Source organism: Lichenostomus cassidix, chromosome 1, assembly GCF_008360975.1.
Source record: "Lichenostomus cassidix isolate B80296 chromosome 1, HeHo_3.0, whole genome shotgun sequence".
In the NCBI taxonomy this organism is placed as follows: domain Eukaryota; kingdom Metazoa; phylum Chordata; class Aves; order Passeriformes; family Meliphagidae; genus Lichenostomus; species Lichenostomus cassidix.
The window spans coordinates 4430071-4452638 of NC_139479.1; the positions used below are offsets into that span (position 1 = coordinate 4430071).

A 22568-nucleotide genomic window follows, 5' to 3' on the forward strand; every position below is an offset into this window, starting at 1 on the left:
GGGATGAGCTCAGGTCTCTTGAGGGTTGACTTGGTGTTTCCATCTGGGTGGAGCTCTTTCTGCTCCCTCCATCCTGTCTGCAGGATTAGGTGTGATTATGCTTGTTTGCTGTACAGGGCAGAGCTCTGAGGGGGTTTTTTAAGCAAAACTTCTCTGTGCCTTTTTGGGAAAAGTTGGGAAATGAAATGCAAAAGGCTTTAGCCATTTAAAAAAAATGTATTAAGCTAATTCCTTAAAAACCTCTATGATGATGGAATTCTCTTTTAGCCATTTTTACTCTTAGGATCTCACACTTTGGCAACTATTCTTTCCACTTTTAATCAAGTCTGTTAAATTGGATTTTGGATTTTCTTTTGCCTAAGGGGGGATAAGAAAAGGGCACCTTGCTAATAACTGAAGTTTCTTCTCTTCCAAAATGCTGTTTTGAATAAGGTAGAATTTAGGATTGGCCTACCAATATTTTCCTTATATGTTAGAGGCAGAAAAACTTTTTTGTTGTTAAACATTTGCAAAATATTTGTTAAAGTCCAAAAGTGCCTGCTGAAAATTAAATGTCAGTGCACATTCACTAACATTTTTCTTGTTATATGTAAAAATGGTTGGGAAGTAATTAGTACATTTAAACTAATAATTTGTTTTGAAAATTATTCCTAGATAAGAACAACTACAAACAGTTACTGGGAGCACTGGATTACTCATTTTTGTGTGCATATGCAGTTGGAATGTATTTAAGGTAAAACCTCACTCTCTTTACTGTTTATTTATGAGGCTGTGTGACTCCTGAGTTATTGTGCTTTTCTGCTGCAGAGTTTCTGATGGAGAGTGAGAAATTGCTGAGGGGAAAAAACCTCACACCATTCTGAGTCCCAGTGGTATCAATGTCTGTTGATACACAGAAAGCTTTTTACCTGCACCCATCCCTTGTGCAGGAAGATTTTCCAGGTTGAAGCCCAGCCTGTCTTTTTTTAATCTGGAGTACAAAGGAACAATCAGTGGAATGTATGTCCTCAAATTTCATTAGTCTCCAAATTGTACTGAGTGGTTAAAATGGTTGTCCTGGCTTTCTTTGGAGTCAAAGAATGGAACAGACACCTCCTAAAAATAACACCAAACCCATCTTTTAAGTGTGCAGTATTAGCTGCTGTCTGGAAATGCTTTTTATTGACCAAACCCAGAACCTTCACGACTTGGATTGTTAGCAAGGGAGACAAATCTCCCTTCATATGGCTGAAGAGACATAATTTGGAAAATGACTCTGTAAGTAAATGACTCTGAATGTGCTCCAGATGAGTATCTCCCTGAAAGGTGCTTGTGCAGATGTCAGAATTTAGCATTTAATGAACTTGAAATGTTTTGTTGGGATTTTTCCCCCCGTCAAGTGCTAAAAATTGCTCCTTCACTGCTGCAAAGGCAGCCAGCAGTTACAGTTTCTCCTCAACCAGAATTAAACAACACAAAATATTCTTCATTTGTGAAGGCTTTTGGGGTGTGATCTCATTTTTAATTATTGCTTTTCTCTTTATTTCCTTCCCTGTTCCAAGTGGACTCATAGGAGAGCGGCTGCCCATCCGGTACTATCTGACAGGGGGGATGCTGGCCAGTGGACTCTTCACTGCAATGTTTGGATTGGGTTATTTCTATAATGTGCATAATCTGTGGTTTTACATAATGGCCCAGGTAGGCACAGTGTTATTTAGACACTCAGAGTTCCCATGGTGCTGTTTAGGGTAATATTGGGGATTTTTCACTTGCGCACAGTGATGAGTGGTTGGGTGGGAGGATGTAAATGCTGGAAAATGTTGATGATGACAGGCAGAAAGTGACAGAATGGATACCCCCAGGCTTTATTTTTGAATTTTGTTTTTTAGTGAAAGCAATCTTTGAAAGCAAATTAGTGTCTTTCACTCTGTGTCAAATCAGTGATCAAATCTTTGCAAGCTGAAATGTGAGTTTTAAAACAAGCGTGTTTACTTCTGTCAGTCTGCCAAGACCTGAGTGACACATCCTGGCTTTATCTGCAGGAAAAATACATTTACACTGCTAATGATGAACAGCCTCCCACACTGGTGTGGCTGGGAACAGGCAGCTTATATAACAAGATTCACTGTGGGGGATTTTTCAGAGCTCTGATCAGGTGTCACAAGAATTTTTGCCAGTGGCCTGAAATGGAATTTAGGTCAGGGTCAGGGTAGGGTTGGCACTGGGGCCATTTTGGACAGGTCTGCACCTTCCTCTGCTGCTTTCTGTGTGTTGTTGCAATAGCACTCACCTCTGGCACATCTGCATGGCACTGGGCAAGGTGGCATGCAGAGATACTAACCTTGTCACCAATTAATCTGTGTCACCCTGTCACTGTCTCTGCCCTGTGGGATGGGGTCAGTGAGCCCTGGAATTCCAAGGATGTCTCACACCACCAGCCCCACTGGTTTTTGTTGGGTAGGGTGAGGTTGGTTTTTGTGGCACTTTCAAATACTCATTGCACAGGTGAGGTGTTGCACTGTGATATTTGTGTTATGCTGCAATTGTAGAGAGGGAACCTTTTAGGAGTTGAGATGAGTTAAAGTTCTGTGCAGTGTGGAGGCTGAAACAGTTCTTACTTCACCCTGAATGTATTAAATTAAGTTCCTCCTCTCAGTTTATTTACAGGTGTCTGTTAAGCATTTTAAAGTTACCCAGTCTCCCCTAAAGCTGTCTTTTTTTCTGCTTTATTTGATTGCAAACATGCTTTGCCATATGCTCAAGCTGAGATAAGTGTTAGGCTGCTGGTTGAGTGTGGGGAATTCACTTCTCTGTTCAGCTCAGAGCAATGTGATTTTTGGTAAGCATGTGACTGAATTACAGCATTCTGTGATTTAAATCACCAGCTAATTATAGAGATGTAGGTAGAGAGAAGAATATCTGCAAAACTTTGTAACTTTTTTATTTTTGAGAGAAAAAAATGTTTTCAAACCCTCCCCACCCCTAAATTTCTAAATTCATTCGTGTAGACTTCCTTTTCCCAATGCAGCACTCGGCAGGAATTGTGTAGGAACTGATTTATGACAGGGAATGTTTATTTAATTGTTATTTTTATATAATTTCAGATAGCTAATGGGTTGGTGCAAACCACTGGCTGGCCGAGTGTCGTTACATGTATTGGCAACTGGTTTGGAAAAGGAAGGTAAATGATACATAATCCAGAGTTTTGAAAGTACAGCACAATGTATTCTGGGCTGTGATAGTATAATCCATTTAAATATCTTTCTTTGGCTTCTGTGGGGGTTTTTTGGGGGGATGAAACAAGCAGTTAGGTAGAATTTTGCAAGGAGTTTCTTTTGTTATGCTGATTAATTTATATATGGATTTGAAATAGTCTCCCTTGTGTCAAAACAGTGTTCTGTGGTAGATCTTTTTCAGATTATTTCAGAATTATGTTAGAATAATTCTTGCAAATATAAACAGTCTAGAACTACTCTGAGTAAAGGCTGTTTTTATGCCATTTTAACTTGGAATTTCCTGTGTTTTCATTTGGGTTTCAAAACAGTTGTCAGGGTGTAACTGTAAAAAATACCTTCATGCAGTGTCTTTTTTTTCTAACACACTTACATAAACTCAAAAATTTAATTTAAAAGACAAAATACATATGGCGACTGATTTAACCTTTCTTTTATCACCTTCTCTAAATCATCTGCTTGGGGTTTTTTATCTTAATCCTGCACAGGGATCACTCATGATGTTTATTTCATCACACCATACAGTCATTTTCTATTAATTTTGCAAGAGCTGCATGCTAAATCCACTGGCTCTGATAATAATTGATGCATGTAGCATATAATAATGCTACTGTAATACCATGCTTTGTATATGTAGAGTGTTAATCAGTTCCAGAGAAGGATACACTGAAATTCAGTATTTGATTTTTATGTAAACCACAGGATAGTGAAGGAGATTTAAGCTCAAACTAATTTCCCATTAGGAAATGCAGAGAATGATAACTGTCATACAATACTGAACAAAATCAGCGAGTCTGTGCAAAATAACTACTTTCAGTCAGGCTTTGCTTTGTGCAAAAGCAACATCCTTTACTTCTAAGATGCCACACAGTGGGAAAGGCTCTGGTTTGAATGTCTGACCTGGCTCTTGTTTTCATTTTGCTATAAATTCCATGAAGCATGAGCAGACCTCTTAGGTCATATCTGCAGACCATGGAAAAGATTCGGGTTTCTTCAAGTTAGGTAAAATCCTGATGAGAGCAAGGCAGTTTTCCCACAACTTTTGAACTTTTAAATCCCTGCTGTCATGACTCCAGTGGGATTTTTGTGGTTTACCTTAGCTCAGCTGGAGCTGATGTGCAGCAGCTTTAATCTGGCATTTCCAGGCAGACAGGAGCCTGATGTGTGTTTTAGACAAGCTTGTGCAGATGTCATCTTCTGCCAGAGCCCAGCAAGCCCAGAATGGGATCAGAAAATACTGAATTTGCTCCACGTATCATGTACAGGTTGTTTTCTTCTGCATGATAAGTCTGACACATCCTGAGAGCATCAGATCATCAGTGCAATGTGTTTGCAGGAGGATTTTTATTCCCAAAAGCAACTGACTTGGTGTCCAGATGCTGCACAACATCTGCATACTTGTTTTAATCGAAGAAACTATCCAGAAATATGCAAGCCCCAGTGGTGTTTTTAAGTGCAGGATGAATTCTGGCATGCAGAGTATTTACAACAGTATTTAGGTGCCTTGAAATTGCCAGATGGAGGTTGTAGCATAAATAAATGATCAGTTAAAGAATTGTAAGAGTGCAGATATTTCACTGACACCACAGATAAACAGCCATTTTGATACACTTTTCTCAAGAGATTAATGCTTATAGTAAGAAATGTTTGTGAATTTGTCTGTTTTGTTTGTTTTTTTAATACAGGAGAGGTTTGATCATGGGAGTCTGGAATTCGCACACTTCAGTGGGGAATATCTTGGGATCCTTGATTGCTGCTTACTGGGTGTCCACGTGCTGGGGTCTCTCCTTTGTGGTGCCTGGGGTCATCGTGGCTCTCATGGGGGTTGTTTGTTTCCTGTTCCTCATTGAACGTGAGTGATTTAATGGGATAAAACCATGGAGAGCTCAAATTCCTCAAGCTTAGGGAACTTCTTCCCTCAACACTTGGTGGAGAAGAGCCTGTGTGCCTTTAAAGAGCTTAAACACTCAGAATCACAGAATCATTGAGGTTGGAAATCCTTTCAGCTGGAAAAGACCTTTAAGGTCATTAAATCCAAGCTGTGCCCCATCCCCACCTTGTCACCCAGCCCAGAGCACTGAGTGCCACATCCAGACATTGCTTGGACACCTCCAGGGTGACTCCATCACCTCCCTGGGCAGCACATTGCAATACTTCAAATGAGAAATTATAGAGGAATTCTCCATCTTATCCCATGCAGACTCAGAGATGTGAATGCTTGTTTTACTGTAATTGTCCTTTTCTCACGAAGTTCTGCAGATATGGTGAGAATTCTGTCATGAGCTGCACTGCCAGAGTAGCACTTTTTATCTGTATTGTCAGCAAATTACACTATTTGAAAGTGTTTTGGGAGATCTTTCTTAGGCTTGTTTTCACTATTAACTCTGTGTGGTATTTTATTTCAGATCCTAAAGATGTCAGTTGCTCCTGCACACCGTCCAGTGTAAGTGAATGCATTTTCCTTTCTGATTTTTGCCTCCCAATGCACATGTTTGTTAAGATAGTTCTGGAAATCAGGTTGTCTGTGTGGCCATTTTGTGCCAGGCTGTTATAAGTGATCCTATACTTGAGGCAGTGATGGTCTTCTGTGCTTCACTGGTAAACCAGGAGCTTATTTTCTCTCAAAGCAAGTGAATCAAGAGGTGAATTAATATGTTTTAAATAAAGTTCTGGAACAGTTGATCTTATGGCAGTAAACCAAGTAAAGACTGTTCATCTCTTTTTTTTGTTTTTTCTTGAGTTTTCTTACTGAGCATCTTCCTAGGGTGTTATGTGTGCTCAGAATTAAGTATTTTAGAAAGTTGTGTCAGTGGTGGAAAAGTGGAAATCTTGAGTTACAATGTGAGAAGATGGTTTCTTTTTTTGCCTCCTGTAGCTGTGACCCAGGAGGAGGGAGGCAATCCAAATGGAATTGGAGAAAAGTAAAAAGCAAGGAAAGGGAACAAAGAGAGCATTAGAAAGACCAGCTGTGTTTAAGTTCCCATAACAGAATGTCATTCCTAATATTTTCAGATATATGGAATTTTATGTTTTAAGTGCTCTTGAATAGGGACTGAAGGCAACTTTTCTAGTCTGTGTTCTCTCTTCTTTACCATTTAATGGGTTTTTTCTTTTCATATGAAGCACTTCTGATAAAGCTTCAGAATGGTTTTAATGGTCTGAAGAACTCCTATTCTTAGTTTATTCCTGTAAGACAAGGTGGGCTCACACTGTGTTCTGTATTTTTCATTCACTTCTCTTTCATTTCTTAGAAGTTACTCTTGTAAAGTGTGGGAGTATTTTAAGTGACTCTCATTGCCTGCTGTTAGGAGTCCCATTTTTCCTTAGCTTTTATGTAGTTCAGAGCATATTTTTTAAAAAATATCCAGTTAAACCTTATGGAAGTAAATATTTATTTGCTTCAAATACACTTCAACTGGAAAACATAACTAAAGAGTTCTGCACATTATGTTGCTCATACATCTCAGTGAGCTGGTATGGAAAATTTTGGCATGGAATATTTATTTGCCATGATATTTTTAACAAAAATTCAGTGCTTTAGAAGCTATTTCCCCCAGCTGCAGAAAAGGACAAGCATTTGACTCACTCTTGTCCAGTGCAGCAGCAAGGTCACTGCTCCAGGCTCACTCTCTCTGTGTGGGATGCATTTGACCTTCTGTTTCCCTGGAAACCTCACTCTGCAGAGCCAAAGGCATCCCTTCTTCCTTCCCTATTCCCGTTTCACATCTGGAAGTCTGGTAGGAGTTTGTAACAGGGCTTCCCCACCTGCCTTGGACCTTTCTCAGAGTGAGATTTGCTTTGTCCTGGGAAGCTTTATGTCCTTGGAACTGCTCAGATGCTTCAGTCCTCAGTGGTCTGCAAGGATTCTAAACCCCTGTGGAAGAGCTGGCAGCTTCTGTGCACTGCAGGAGGGTGGCCTTAGAAATAAAGGGAATTAATTAGGTAAGAGTAGAAGTTCAAGATGTCCAAATGCAGATGTGGTAATGACAGTTTCTGACTATGAAGTGAGTGCTAATTGAAGGAAGGTTCATGTAGTAAAATAGGGGGAAATATTCCATCTGTGTTGTACAAGGGGTAGAATTTGACAGGCATAAAACACTTGTTGTCATTTTTTTTATTAATTCAGTGACAACCTGAACAACCCATGTGGTTTTGCAAATAGTTAGAAATCTCTCTTTTTTTTTTGAGGCATTACACACACACTTGTTTTTCTCATAAGGCTCAGGTCATTATGGCCAGATGTCCTGGCTAGATTCAGGCAGCTCCACTGGCTGGTGCTAAAAACTAAATCTCATTGTGGAAGAATGAGGCCAGTTAAATTTAAGCACCACTAAAATAAGTGCTCAGCACGAGAGGGAAGGACTTAAGGTTTCTATTAAGGTTCAGAGCTCAGGTTCCTCTCTGTGTGATGTCACTGTCTTGGATGAATTTGGTCTACTGTTTATTTGCAGCATGGTGGTGAGCCCAATATTTCTGCAGAGTTTGTAGTGGTGAGTAATCTGATTTCACTGAGCTCTCCAAAACCACAGATGGAGAGTCAGGCACAGAGCCTTGAACGTGTGGTTCTTTCTCTTTATTCTCTGGTTTCCTGGGCTGTGCTTCATGGGCCTGTATTCATCTTGGCTCTGATTTATCCATCTGAAATTTGTTTCCAAATAAATACTCGAGGACAATAAAGTGCTTTTAAATGCTGGCATTGGAGGCTTAATCTTGATTTGCTGAAGGGTTGTACCTCTGATAAATGTGAGTGAGAAGTCAGTGGGCTTTATTCAGCATTGGTGCACTTCCTTTATGAAGGGTAAAGAGGAGATTTAACCTTTTTTTTTTTCCCCTTTGGGAAATGTGGTGATTTGGAACTGGTTTTATTACTTTTCATCTTTTCTCCTTGTACCTTTTTTTTTTTCCATAGTTACATCATGTTCATACAGACCTGTCTTTATTCTCTAGGAACTTCTTTATCTTGACTTTGCATTCCCAGACAACTTCCCTCCAAAAACTTCTGTTGCAAAGTGCTTGTGCATTTAAAAATTACCAGGCTGCAATTTTTATCCCCTGAACAGGAAAAAGAAGTTAAAAAATTAAATGTGCAGCCTCTCAGTCCAGTCCTTTTCCCTAGACATTTTCTCCTTACCACAGTAAATCTTATTTTTTGACAGTCAAATGGAAAAGTCATTTATTTTTCCTCTGCTGAGCTGCTGATTAAAGATGTAGATGACTTGTCTCTAGGTAATGGATTTTCTTCCCTGGGGATTATTGTAAATCACATTTTTTACAAGAGCCAGCTTTTCTATAAGACAAAACTTAAAAATCTGTTTTATCAATCCCCTGGGGGGTTGACTGTTGTTTTATTTTGAGGAATTCATGCCCAAGGCTGCTTGTACCTCAGCTCTGTACTGAGCAGCAGAAATACTACAGTTTATCCTCAGATGTATTTTGCCTTCTTAGAAGGATTTGATTGATGAAGGGCAATTTGTCTGAAAAATACTGAAATACATACCCTTGGATTTTTTTGTTAGGAAAGAATTACCTAATGATTGATTTTGAGCTGGATTGTTCAGTGAGGATTTGCATTCTTTTTTTTATTTGTGGCAGTGAGCTTGAGGTGGGGTTTATTTGGGCAGAGTTTGTGGGGGGCTTTTATTGTTTTGTTTTGTAGAGTTTGTTGTTTTTTCTTTTTTAATGTGGCACCCAGAGTGTGATTAGACACTTAAAAATCTCATCCCTGAGAAATGCACAGTGCTTCTTTTGGACACAGCAATAGGTTGTGCATACCTGCCTGCAAACCTGCTTTAGAGCTGTATATTTAATTCTGCAGACAAACCTGCATGTCCCTGGTAAATCTTTTTAGACTAAAGAGCTCAGAGTGGTGTTTTCCAATGAACGCAGTTTGGGTGTGAACTGACACACAAGTGCACTTTTCAATAAGTAAGGATAAAGAGCAAGTCCATCTGGTGCCTAAAATGTAGCTTTTTGTCTCATTTTTTTCTTCTGGAACTTGCTGGAGGGGCTCAGACTCTTCATTAACACTCCTGTCCATGAGAATGCAGTGCATTTCTGGGCTGAAAAAAATATAATGTTATAGAATATAAGCTAAAGGGATGAACTTTTATCTTAAAGGGGTTCAAAAAGTGAAAAATCAAGGTTTTCATGAAACAAATCAACTTCTGCAGTTGCTGCTGGAATCGTCTGCGTAAGAGCAAAAATTAAGTTTGCAATGTCAGTAAGTTCAGTAGAGGAAAAAGCAGCTAAAGATGTTAAGAAGGGCATGATTTTGCTCTGAATTCAGCTGCTTCTGTATAAATCCAGTCTGAAATTAGCCTTCAGATCAATTTGTGTGTGCATTTTATGTCCATTGCCAAAGGTCTGCATAAAAACTTGAAAATCTCAAAATACTTAGTCCTCAAATCAAAGATGCTCCATTTGGGGTTATGTTTATGTTACAATGCACAAAAACTTGTTCCAGAGAGATGATTGACACTAATGTAATCCTTAAAAAAAACAAGCACCAAAAATATGGAGTTTGTTTTATTTTCTTTTTTTAGAGTTCTAAGACCTTCCTGAATGGTGCCTCTCGGTGCAGAATCCAGATGCCAACCTTGAATGCTAAGGAAAATGGCAAACCTCAGGTAGAATGTAAAATATTGCTGTAAAATGGCATGGAAGACTTCTTAAGGCTCACTCACATGGAACATTTACTGTTTGTAAAGATTCCTCCCCTTTTTTTGATGCTGATATCTGCTTCCATCTCCACACATAAATGTAACTTCAGATGAGGGAACTAAGCATTACCTGCCATAAATAATGAAAACTGAACTGAATGAAATTACATGCTTGCCCAGTTTCTCTTTATTGTTATCTTTGCACAATTCCAGAAAAAAAATGCACTGCAAAATATTTTAAAGATAACCCATTTGAAATATTTAAATTATGTCTATTGTGTCCCATCCTTGCAGTCTCACTTCTCTTCCTTTTCCATTCAAAAGCTGTCTGCACTTACAAGATTATATGGGGAGATGGAGAGTTCTAAATATAAGCAATTATTCACAAAAATCTTGCTTAAAACTTGTAACCATAAGTGCTGACAATTTGCAGTAGAAGCTGAATTCTGGACTTGCCCATTTTGAGGGCAAAAAGATACTTTATCTTGGATGGACATGAACTGAAAATTTCCACTTGAAATTTTGTATTTGTATTCAGTACACTTGGCACATTGTATCCTGAGAGGATAACTTTTTTTTTTTTTTTAACTTCTTTCAGACTTTTCCAGGAAAATAGAAACTTCCTGTTCTCTTCATCCTGTGCCCATAGAATAATAATGAGCATTCACAGGGTACAATAATCAGGGTTGGTGCAAAGGTTTTGAAATTTTTTGCTGAGGAAACACTTCAATCCAGCTAAACCCCCTTTGTACTGTACTAATTTTTCTTTTGAGCTGCCCAAGAACAGTCTCCAGCCCAGAAACCAGAATATCCAGTGGTATTTCACAACCAGCTGGAAGACAAGGGGAGATGTGAGATTATCACCAGGTGTCTTTAGACAAGGTGGAATTAACAGAAGGAATTCTTTTAAATTTGTGGAAGAAGAGGTAGTGAGGCAATGGAACAAGTGGTACAGAGAAGCTGTGGCTGCCCCTGGATCCCTGAAAGTGTCCAAGGCCAGACTGGATGAGGTTTGGAGTGACTTGGGATAGTGGAAAGTGTCCCTGGACATGGCAGGGGTTGGAACAAAATGATCTTTAAGGTCCCTTCCAACCCGAATCATTTTATGATTCTCAGTCATGATGACAAAGCTAAAAAATACAGTCAGCAAATGAGTAAACCAAGATTTCTCTTTTAACTCTGCTGGTGCCTCTGCTGACACCCTGTGAAGGGTTTGCCCAGCAAAGGGTGAGGAAAATGTGTCCCTCTGCCACTGGCTGGTGTCCCTTGGGAGCAGGACAGAGGGACAACATGGGCAATAATCCTGGCAATATTCCTCCCCTTCTCTCCACCCTGCCAGCTGGGTGGTGTTGGTAATACAGAGTCTTAACAAGGTTTAAAAGGAAATGAATTAAATCATTAAAAACCCTTGTGTGTCACTGTTTGTGACTTCCTGATTTTCTGCCAATGACAGAAGAGCATATTTTTCCTGTCAGAGCAAAGCTGAACATCTTCCCTTTTTTACAGGAGTTGCAGTTATTTGGAGCTGATTTTCACAGTCAGCTTTTGAGCCTCTACAAACAGCAGATGTTTTGCATTTATGAGTTGGTCTCCAAGCACACTGGAATGGCAGCTTTTACTGGGTTTTCATTGACCTCTGCAATTGCTGTAAAAAGAAAGCAACGACTCAGGATCTGCAGTGATTGAAAGCAGAATGTGTTTTTGGCTGCGTGACCTGAATACCTCTGTGCCTTCATTGCTGCTTATGTTAGGTTGGCCTCTTAAAAATTACACAAAATTGAGGGATAATGAATCCTTCCCCAGAGATCAGGAGTGTGCCATATGCCTAATCATGCTCTGAGACAAGCTGGCATGGCTGTAAAATGTCATCTCTGCCAAGCACAAACTGCTGATTTTATTTATCCTTTAGCTGTGTGCAGTATAAAAACCCCCATACCATTGACAAAAGTTTCCAGCCTCAGTTTAAATAAGTTATTTGGACTTTGGTCACCTCTGCTGCAATATTTACCCACCCTTTCAAAACAGATTTAGAGTGACTTGTCTGGGAAATGAGCAGCATGGCCTCAGACAATCCTGCCTGGGTTTGCTGTGCAAATTGTGCAGGAAATACTCAGACACCATCTAGAATCCAGCTTCACTGCTTAAACCCTTCTTTTTTCCTCTATTTTTTTCCTCTCTTTCTCATTTAAAAAAAATATTATAGCTTATGGTTTGCATTTCTGCTGTTAAAATAGTTCAGGTTTTGAAGTTGCACCAGTAATTCAGAAGATAAATACTTATTATGGTGATGGAGTGACTCCTGGGCCATGACACAGGTTTGCAGTGCCATGTCAAAAGTCCCCAGATGTTTTTTCTGTCTTCTGGTTAATGCTTTATCACCTGAGGCCAGACACTGGGCTCCTGTAAGTCCTGCATCCCATCTAACACTCATGGACAGAATTTTGGATGCTGCATGGCAGCTTCTAAAGCTATGCTGTGTCTGGGCTCAGGTGTCCAGATGGTTCCCTGGTGCCCTCTCCTAAATGATGCTCTTTAAAAACAGAATTTATTTAGAATCACTGAGTGTAAAACAGCAGAATTGAATTTTTCCAGCACTTTTTTTTTTCCTTCCTCCATCAGCTTAGCAAATATTAATCAAAGTTTTCATCTTTGCAATAACCACTGGAAAGGGAACAGCCTGCTGTTAGATCCTTTCTAGCCTACAGTCAAATATATATTTGAGGCTTAATTCTTCACTGAGGCTTTGTTCAAATGCTGAAGAATTAGGAGAAAGAAGACAGTGTGTAGAATACATAACTAGGAGAAGTACACAGCTTGGTAAAGCCTCTCAGCAAGCAGGTAAAAGTGAGAATAGCTACATCCCATCCTTTTTCCTGAGCTGAAAAAGAAGTATTGAAGACTATTTATACCTGAAATTTCCTTTTTCTGTGTACAGCTTTGGATGTAAATTTCCAGTTCTTTTCTGAGGGTTCATTTCAGTCTGGTGGAGGAATAAAAATAACATAAACCCTGCTGGCTACACTGGGATGGCTTGTTCTTGTGGGGTGGTGATGTGCTCCACAAGTATTCTTAGCAGCCAGTGGAATTCTTGGAATAAAATCCTTCCCAGTACTAGAGAAGAGCTCAGAATTCACAACTTAGGCAATACTGGTGAACTCTGGCCTTTTATAATTCAATGATTACAATGCTCAAATGAAATTGAAACAAGAAGTGATGGCTTAACATAAAGCACTCGGTATCCATAATTCATGTGGAAAGATGGGCTGGATTTAAATCAGTAAGATGATGTTGTAGAATCTGAAAAATGGGTTTAATATTTGTACAGAAAGAAGATAATACATGGTTTTATACAAAAATGTATTCTTTTAGAAATCTCTTGTATACAAAGGACTCACTAGCATGTCAATTTTAATTAGACCACATTTATGTAGTGGGGTGAGGAAGGAATGGGAACTGTTTTATTCCACTGAATGTACTCTAATGTGTGGGGTTTTTTCAACTTGAAATTGTTCCTCAGTAGAACAGAAACTTGGTTCTATTATGGACTGTATGCACTCAGACATATACAACCTGACATATTCACCTGATATTCTGAATACAGTCTCTGCTCCATGTACTCTGTATATCCAAACCAAGCCATTTTTAAAAGCTGTAACTTTCTGTGATAAAACAGCTACTTGTTTTTTTAATTATTTTGGATCTGTATGATTTCTTGATCCATATTTTGCTTCTTTGTTCTTTTTTCTCTCTCTGCTCTGTTGCTGGGGGACGTTTCAGGACCAGGAGATGCAGCATTTACTCACTGACAGTGAGAACTGCAGTGTGGCACTGAGCTCCAGCACTGTGGCCACGGGGGAAGGAAGGCATGGAACATCAGCCATCAGCTTCCTTGGGGCCCTGAGGATACCTGTGAGTGCCTGTGCTGCTCCTCTTCAGTATGAGGTTTTGCCTCAGAATTCCTATTTCCATGAAGTTCCAGGTGGAGGGGTGGAGGGTGTTAGCTTTGCATCACCATCTTGGAATGCTGAGGACTTTGGGCTTGGTTTGTTTGGAGGAAAGGAGGCTGTGAGGGAACCTCACTGCTCTCTGCAGCTTCCTGAGGTGGGGAAGTGGAGAGAGAGCTGCTGATCTCTCTCTGCCAGTGTTCAAGAGGCATTTGGATAATGACTTTTACAACATGCTTCAATTTGTGTCAGCCCTGCAGGGGTCAAACACCTGGACTGGGTGGTTGCTGTAGGTCCCTTCTGACTGAAATAGTTCATTCTATCCTAAAGTCTATTCTAAGAGCTGACTGGACCTAATGACATGTAGGTATGGAATAGCAAACTGAGTCCATAACCACTTCTCTGTGTCAGAACTTCCTTCTGTGGCTCCCCTTTTTACATTTCTCAGCATTGTTTTTAGAAGCTTTTAAAAGAAAATCTCTTGTATGAGAAGTTTCAGGCAGCCCAAACACTTGGACTGCTAGTAAAGGAAGTTCCCTTGATGTCAGAACCTGTCATTTTTGATTGCCTAAAAGTGTCAGTAGGATGCCAAAGTAGGGTTATTTGCAAATTGATTTGAATCACAGGTAGAGATAGAGGGAAGAACCCCCTTTACCCGACCACTGTATTTCTGCATCTTCCCATCCTGTTCCATCTGGTCTTGTTTCTCCTGTGGCAAAGTGGAAGCAGTGGATAGAAAAACTGCTGCTGCCACCACATGGAATCTCTGAAACCCTGTGGTGTTTGTCCTGCCTGTTGTTGGGAAGGGTCACAGCTGCATGTGGAGTGTTGTACTGTTCCTTAGGATAACTAAGGATAAGGATATTCCATACCAGGGATTTAAGAAATCTGGTTTCAAACAAAAAGTTATCAGGTGGTGAGGGGAACGAAGATGGGTTCATTTGGCAGTTTAGTTGCAGCTCTGTGTGGGAAATACACTTTTATGTGCCCAGTAGGGAAGAGGATGGAGCAAGTGAGAGCTTTAAACAGGCCATTGCCCAGTCTGTGGTGTGCTCTTACCACATTGTAATTTGAACTGTCATAGTGGCTTTTTGTAAAGAGCTCAACAATAAGGGAGAAATGTTGGACCCATCTGAAGTAAGGAACTGAAGAGCACACAAAGATGCCAGTTTCTCTGGAACACTCCAAACCTGCTGTAATGCTATGTAACAACTCTTTAAATGAGGGAAATAAGTGATGCAGGTGTTCCAAACAGTATCAAATCCTTCACGTTCAATTCAGTGTTCTCTGCTCAGGTTATTCTGTACCATTTGAGTGTTCTCTCTTCAGGCAGTTCAGTACAATTGAAAGAAAACATGTAAGTAAAATACCACAGTCTGCTCAGAGTGCAAGCTTTGTGCTCTCAGGGGAAGAATGCTTCTTGGGAATTGTTGAGAGAAAAATAAAAGCCTAAATGCTTCCTAGAAACCATTTTCATAATGGTCTGTGAAAACAAATAGCTCTGTCAAGATACTAACTCCCTGTTTTCTTTATTCCCTCAGGGAGTTGTGGAGTTCTCCCTTTGTCTCCTGTTTGCAAAGCTGGTGAGCTACACGTTCCTCTTCTGGCTTCCCCTCTACATCACAAATGTGGGTGAGTATCACGGGAAAGGGATACAGAATTATGGCTACAAACTGTCTGCAAATACGAGCTTGGAATAAATAAGAAAATAAATGTTACTGCTTCTGAAAGAGGCTTTCTCTGCTGAAGTAGCAGGGGAGTTATGAGTCACCAACCAGCATATTTCTCAGGTTTATGAATTCAGTATTATGAGAGGGCATTTTCAAAACAAACTTAAGTATCTGGTTTATCTTCAGTAATTCCAGACATAAGTGCCATGTCTTTGGCTCTTCCAAACAAATCAGAAAGTCTTACTTTCTAACAATATTTTTCATGATTGAAGAGTGGTTAAAATCTATACAAAATAATCTACATGAGTTTCTTTATCTGTTCAATACTGCTGTTTTGTTTTTTTTATACTTTTGAGTGCAAGATGGACCAGATTTTTAGCAGAGTGTATTGCAATAGGACAAGGGGTAATGATTTTACCCTAAAAGAGGGTTGATTTAGACTAGAAATAAAGAAGAAATTTTTTTTCTATGAGGGTGGTGAAATGCTGCAACAAGTTGCCCAGAGAGCTGGTGGATGCCCCATCACTTGAAAACATTAAAGCTCAGGTTGGATGTAGCTCTGAGCAACCTGATCCAGTTGAAGATGTCCCTGTTCATGGCAGAGGGGTTGGGCTGGATGACCTTTAAAGATCACTTCCAGCCCAGACCATTCTGCAATTCTGTGATTATAAAAGTGGGGAAGTGTCTCTTGCCGTGCGAGTAATTGCATTCCAATGTCTGTATTGTTGAATACCTACTCAAGTTCTTACTTCTTTTCCACAATGTCACCTTATTGTAGCTTATTCTGAATAAACAACTCTGCTGTAAGGTGCTTTTACCCTGGCATTACAAGACTGATGAGATGTCCATGTTTTATATCTTAGAAATGAGACCAATGTTTTCCTTCTCTCCCCAGAGCATCTTGATGCCAAAAGAGCTGGGGACCTTTCTACACTGTTTGACGTGGGTGGAATCTTTGGTAAGTTTTCATATTATTTGACTCCTAATCACATGAGTTCAGCAAAGGCTCTGCTACACACAGCTTACATACGTGTAGGTGACACCTTTCAGGAGCATCTTACTCTGCTGTGAACACAGGCTGAACAACCTGTCAGTGCTGCTTGGATCTCTGGCATTTATCTTTAAATTCCAGTTGGATGGGAGTGATTTGGAGATGGGCAGCTGGGAAGGGAGGGGCAGGCCCAGCAGGATTTAGGAATCTGGAAAATCCAGAGAACTTCCTTCTCCCTATTCAAGATCCCTTAATACAATTTTGATAGATCCTTCCTCCAGCCCCCATCGGTGCTCCCATCGGTTCTTCTGTGTACAGTTGTTGGAAAACACAAAAAATAAGGGAAGTTAAAGAGCCTGGATGGACTGCCTGGAGAGAAAACCAAGGATTTCATTTGCCCCAGGATCTAAAATAGCTCATTTCCCCTGGCTGCAGTGGGACATGGACAGAGAACCAAGTTTTCTATTGCGTGTGAGGAGTTAAGAGAGCAGTGAGTGGATTCCAAAACTCCAGCAGTGGGGCCAAGTGGCACCTGGGAAAAGGCTTTTTGCCTTGGATATTTGGAATAAACAATGAGGAGGAACAACTGTCTGCTTTTCAGGTCAAAACTGGTTGGGTTAACAAGGATGTTGCTGTGTGAATTGTGTTGCCAGGTTCAAATGCTATGTAACTGTGCACTAAAAGCCACTGGGTTGTGTTTCATGAAATCAAACTGATGCCTTTTGTGTAAAACACACACTGACTGTTTTCCTCACTCACCTGTGTCCTCTTTCAGGTGGGATTTTGGCAGGTCTCATTTCAGACAGGCTGGAGAAGAGAGCATCCACCTGCGGAATGATGCTGCTGCTTGCAGCGCCCACAGTAAGTCTGCTCCTCTCTCACAGCCATGGCTGAGGCTGTGACACCTCACAGCTCTGCAGGCAGCATCTCCTGGCCTTCATTTAAAGAGTTCAGATGAAAAACTGGCATGAAAAGTTGAGCAAATACAAATATTGAGGCTAAACAGGCTAACAAGCTTGTTTACTAAACAAACAAAAAAGTCTTACATAATTTTGTTACAGGATACATGAAAAGTTTCACACTCTTGTAAAATGTGATGATCAGTTCTTAGCCAGCATTTTAGCTGCTCAGAGGCTAAAATTTCTGATCTACAACTGTTGGAAAACAGCCAGATGGACATGAGAGATGCATTTTTATTTGATTTTTTCATGAGCTGTGTTCCGTGCTGTGTTGAAGCTGCAGTTGGAGAGTTTAAAATTGAGTGATCTCATAACACAGCCCTTCTTTCTGAAAGGACATAGAGGAATGGGATCCTACCCCTTATCTGCCTCCTGTGTCCTATCAAACAATCATTCTGCTGCGGCCAAAAACAGTTTAGTAAAACTGGAACTAGCTTTTATGTAATAACAACTAAGGTATCTTGTAGTTTACATGGGGCAAATGGGGAACCTGGGCTTAGTCCATATGTTAGTATTCAGAATGCTTATTTATCATCTTTACAGCTGTACATGTTCTCTGCAGTCAGTAAAATGGGCCTTGAGGCTACTGTAGGTGAGTACTTTTAAACTACTCTACTGAGGTTTCTGTGAACTTTTCACTTATGATCCTTGATGCTCTTTCATTGTTAGTTTTTTTTCTATTTTATCTTTTCCTGTAGCGGAGGAAGTATGGAATCAAATTGTCTTGTAGACTTTTCACAGGTTTAAGTGAGGAGGCAGGGAATGAGTAAGGAGTGGCAAGGGAGCGGTGATTTAGTTAATATCATTACTCATTCTGGAGCTTGTTGCGTCAGCATGGACTTTTTTGTATCCCTTGTGCCAAGTGTCAGAGGTGTTTAAAGATTGCCTGTAGTACTTTTGACAGCAGCATTAGCTTTACTTGAATAGGCTGAATTCACTTGTGGCTTTCTATCTGTTACCTCAAACCAGAAATTAAAACAAAAGTGCTGACACTGGTGTCTCATCTACCTAGAAGCCTCATTCAGTTTTAGGTCCTCTGGTGCTGTACAAGCAAAGAAGGGATTTATGGGTATATCTTGTGAGTAACCCCTGCCCTCGTGGTCAGTTTGGTCAAATATTCCTCCTTCTCTCAGCTACCAGGATTAGTAAAGATCCTGGGAAGTGCTTTTTGCCTCAGCTCCATCTCCTGGTAGGTTTGAGAATTCACATCATGGAGTGAGCAGTGAAAAGAGAGAGGAATGTATGTTGGTTTTCTTCCTGTCCCAGTTCTGTAATGCAGCCAGGGGAGCCAAGGATGATTAAACCATTTGGGAACCATAGGCTGTGATGCCTCCTCTTATTATGGTGAACAGTCTTTCAGGCAACTCACACTTTCCTTTTTTTTTTTTTAACTTGGAACAGTGATGCTGCTTATCAGTGGTGCCCTGGTGAATGGCCCTTATGCCCTGATCACCACTGCTGTCTCTGCTGACTTGGTGAGTTTGGCTTCCCTGCAGCAATTTGGCTTCCAGAGAGAGCTCTTTGAGCTCTGCAGGGTCATCAGGGAAGGGGCTGCAGTGCCCCAAAGCAAAGGAATAAGGAGCTGGAAAGGCAGTGCTGAACTCAGCCACTGAGACTGTCATAGAGTTTGTGTTTTAGTATGAATGGGTGTCATGCTTGCAGGAGGTTTCTAAATTATTCTGGACCACTCAAGCCAGACCAAAGAGAATCTGAAGGTTGCATGCAAAGCCAGGCCTCTGTATAGGTGCCTTGTCCCCTTTGATATTTTGCATTTTTTAATGACTGGAGGAGCTGTACCTGTGTGAGGGGTGAGCCAGGGACTCCATTCCCATCAGTGCAAGAGCTGTACCTGGCACAGACCTTTACAGAGCTAAAGGTCTGTGAAAATAAAACATCCAGGTACACAGGCTGCCCTGTGCCCTGCAGTTACTGTGGCTGCCAGCACTTCCAGCAGGATCAGTGCAGCATTCAAACACATGATTTCCACAATGGTGTGGCGAAGACATTTTATTGCAAAAATCCAGGGTGATTAAAGTGTTAGTTTGTTCTGAGTTCACATACTTGTGAGGCACAACAAATGTGCTTAAGCAACCACCACAGACCACAATAGGAACAGGCCTCAGTTGTAACCCATCACCATCCCCATGGTGTGAGCACTTCTTGGTTCTAATAATTGTTTTACAATTATGGAACTTGTTCTTCACCTCTAGTTTAGCTGAGTCATTCCCAGAATGCTTTTCTAGTTAGCCAAAGTAACAGAAGTAAGCAAGGATTTTACAAGGGCAGCAAGGCCCTCACTTTGCAAGGCCTTTCTGCTCTGCAGCACATCAGGTCAGCCAAGTCACAAATTCAGTGTGAAAACATTAACACTGCTCGTCAGGGAGACGCTGCAAGTTTGCTTTGTAAGGTGCTGGTTCCTTAAGGCACTGAGCAAGAGGCAGAAGCCCTCTAACAAATGTGCTAAATACAGGAAAAGCAGCGTGGCAGAAATCTCCAGACATGCTCTGGAGCTCTGTCTGGGCCTGGAGGTGTTGGCAAGACCGAGGTGACCACCAGGCTTTGCCCATTTCATCCTTCACCCTGTTGAAGGAGCTGACACCACAAGGTATTTAAGGCATCTCCACAACACGGATTGGATATGGAGGGGTGTGAGATAGATGATGTTGTCAGGACTTTCTCAGAGTTCAGCTCAGGAAGGGTCTGAGCCATCTCTGTCCCTCCAGGGAACCCACAAAAGCCTGAAAGGGAACGCGAGAGCTTTGTCCACCGTGACAGCGATCATCGACGGGACAGGATCTGTGGGTAAGCCAAAGCCACCTGCCTCACCTGGGCCAGCTTCAAACAAAGGGTTTTTGAAAATCTGGGCTGTCCTAGGCTCATTTTGCCAGGACTCACAGCAGCTGTGGAAATAGGGAGTGCTGCAAACTTCTCCTGAGGGTGGGAGGAAGAGGGAGGATCACTGACACTGAGCACAGACAGCAAAAGAAGATGCCAGGCTGCCCCTGGGACCAGAATTATTTTAATTATGCCCTTCATGTGGAAGGGGAAATGGAGTAAGATTGAGCTCAGTACTGGATGGGCATTTCATTGAGCCAAAGGCAGATGTTTATCACACATCCAGTCTGCCAGCTTCCCTCTGTTAGCTTTCCCTTTGGGTTGCATCTGTACCAGGAATGTTTTGCTCTTCCTGGGACCTTCCAATACATAAAGTAATACTGTTTTAACTAGGTGAAAAAATTGATGCTCTAATTCAGAATTACTAGATTTCAGTGTAGTAAATCTTATATTGTACAGTTCTGACAATACATAATACAAAATACCAAAATATAATGCCAATATTATGTTTTAGGTGCAGCTTTGGGGCCTCTCCTGGCTGGCCTGATTTCCCCATCTGGTTGGAACAATGTGTTTTACATGCTCATGGTGGCAGATGCATGTGCCTTGCTAGTAAGTCTAAAAATTTAGTTGCTGTGTATTTCCTTGGTGCTAAACTATCCCAAAATGCAAATTGTCCTGTTGCCATTTCAATATTCTGTGTTGTATTAGATTTCTAGTTGTGTAGGAAGTTTTCAATCTAACAGCAAATTCACTAATTTTCAAGTTCTCATCTAATTTTAATCAAAAGTGCAAATTAATTCAGATTAATTGCAAATTGCAAATTTGCTTCAGTTCCTGAGCAAATACCCAGCTGTTAATTGCTGGCTGAGCAGCTTAGAGCAGGCATAATTGCAAGTAAAACTTCATATCTAGACCTGGAAGTTGCCTCAGATTCCACCCATGAAAGAATCCCTTCTGTTTTATTTAAAGCCAGTTTGGCAAAACTGTTAACAAACGTTTTCCTACATTGCTGTATCACCAAAATCACTGTGATAATGAGGCTATTGAACATTAATACATCACATTTTCCAGATGGGCCCTGAAACTGCTGCACTAAGTCAGGTGAAAAACTGCCATCCTGGCGTTTGACAGTGACCAGGAGCAAATGTTTAGGGAAAAAAGAGCCCACAGGTGGTGGCTTGGTGCAAAACACTGAGCTCTGGGCTCCTGCAGAGGAGCTGAGAGTGTCAGGCCATTCCCTTGCTGACACAAGACAAGCAGAAAATCTTTGAGTTACAATTGAGGCTTTTTTTTTTTTAAATTCAAATTAAATCCCAAATTTAAAAGTAATTTTTTCACATTTAAGAGTAAATCTCTGAAAATTAAATAAATAAATTAGATAAGGTAATAATTGAAGTGTTGCCACTGACAGTCAGCAGCTTTATAAATCCTGGCTTGTGCTGGTTTCAGTATTTGGTATTTCATGCTGCAGAGTGAGGCCTGGGAGGTTATCATGTTTTTGTCAGATAAAGTTATTGTTTTTCTCTTACATTTATTGATTAAAATTTTTAAAATGCTACATTTCTTTGCAGAATCACTTAAAATTTGTTTGCAAAGCCCTGGTTTTGAGAGGTTTGACTCTGCAGTTCTAATAAATCCTTTTTTGCATTACTCTTCTGCTTTTCCTGGTTTTTGCAGTGCAGCATATGGATGCCTGTGTTCAAATATTATTTCTTCAAGGATACCTGGAGGAGCTTTAGCCTCCTGTGTGGTATTCAGTTCTCTCATTCTTGGCCACTTCTGTGCCTCTGAAATATTAGGTGTAACTTCTTAAAACATTAATACTTATAACAGTGAAGAAACTTCCACTTACAACAGTGAGACTTTGAGGGTAACATAACCTGGAATAGTAAGGAACCCTGAAAGCTCCAATTCTGTCTTTAATGGACATGAGAACCATGAAATTTTATTTGTAAAATCACTTTCCTGCTACTATCTCAGTAATCCTTTTAAAGTACACTTGAAAGCCCTGATGCTGCACAGACAAGCAAACGAGACTGTCTGTTCTCTCCTTGACTAATTGTGGGATTAAAGCTTTGCACACACACAGTTGTTTTTCCAAGTAGCAGCTAAAATACTTCTATGCTCCAAAATTTCTTTCTTGTAGCCTCTGGGTCCCTCTGCTGGTTTCTTTACACATTTGCTGGTAAAGTAACCAGAGAACCTTTCAAATTTTTGTGGAGAGGTTGATCTCTCAGTTGCAAAAAGGAAGCTATTTTCCTCTTGCCTGTTCATTTTGAAAATTCCCCTTTCAAA

General features: G+C 40.6%; 1 protein-coding gene across 11 annotated transcripts in view; it reads left to right on the forward strand.

The window, feature by feature from the left end:
- The window catches only part of SLC37A1 (solute carrier family 37 member 1), a 34233-nt gene that overhangs the window by 8083 nt on the left and 3582 nt on the right, over positions 1–22568 (forward strand). For 10 of the 11 annotated variants that reach the window (XM_085043430.1, XM_085043655.1, XM_085043737.1 and 7 more), the window contains 15 exons: positions 655–733; positions 1542–1677; positions 3084–3160; positions 4898–5064; positions 5618–5655; positions 7664–7702; positions 9755–9838; positions 13649–13780; positions 15357–15447; positions 16381–16443; positions 17252–17337; positions 17979–18027; positions 18837–18910; positions 20159–20237; positions 20785–20882. In XM_085043430.1, the coding sequence (XP_084899556.1) occupies positions 655–733; positions 1542–1677; positions 3084–3160; positions 4898–5064; positions 5618–5655; positions 7664–7702; positions 9755–9838; positions 13649–13780; positions 15357–15447; positions 16381–16443; positions 17252–17337; positions 17979–18027; positions 18837–18910; positions 20159–20237; positions 20785–20882 (1292 nt within the window). The remainder of the gene's footprint in view (positions 1–654; positions 734–1541; positions 1678–3083; positions 3161–4897; positions 5065–5617; positions 5656–7663; positions 7703–9754; positions 9839–13648; positions 13781–15356; positions 15448–16380; positions 16444–17251; positions 17338–17978; positions 18028–18836; positions 18911–20158; positions 20238–20784; positions 20883–22568) is intronic. The other variant, XM_085044183.1, reaches the window with a different exon arrangement.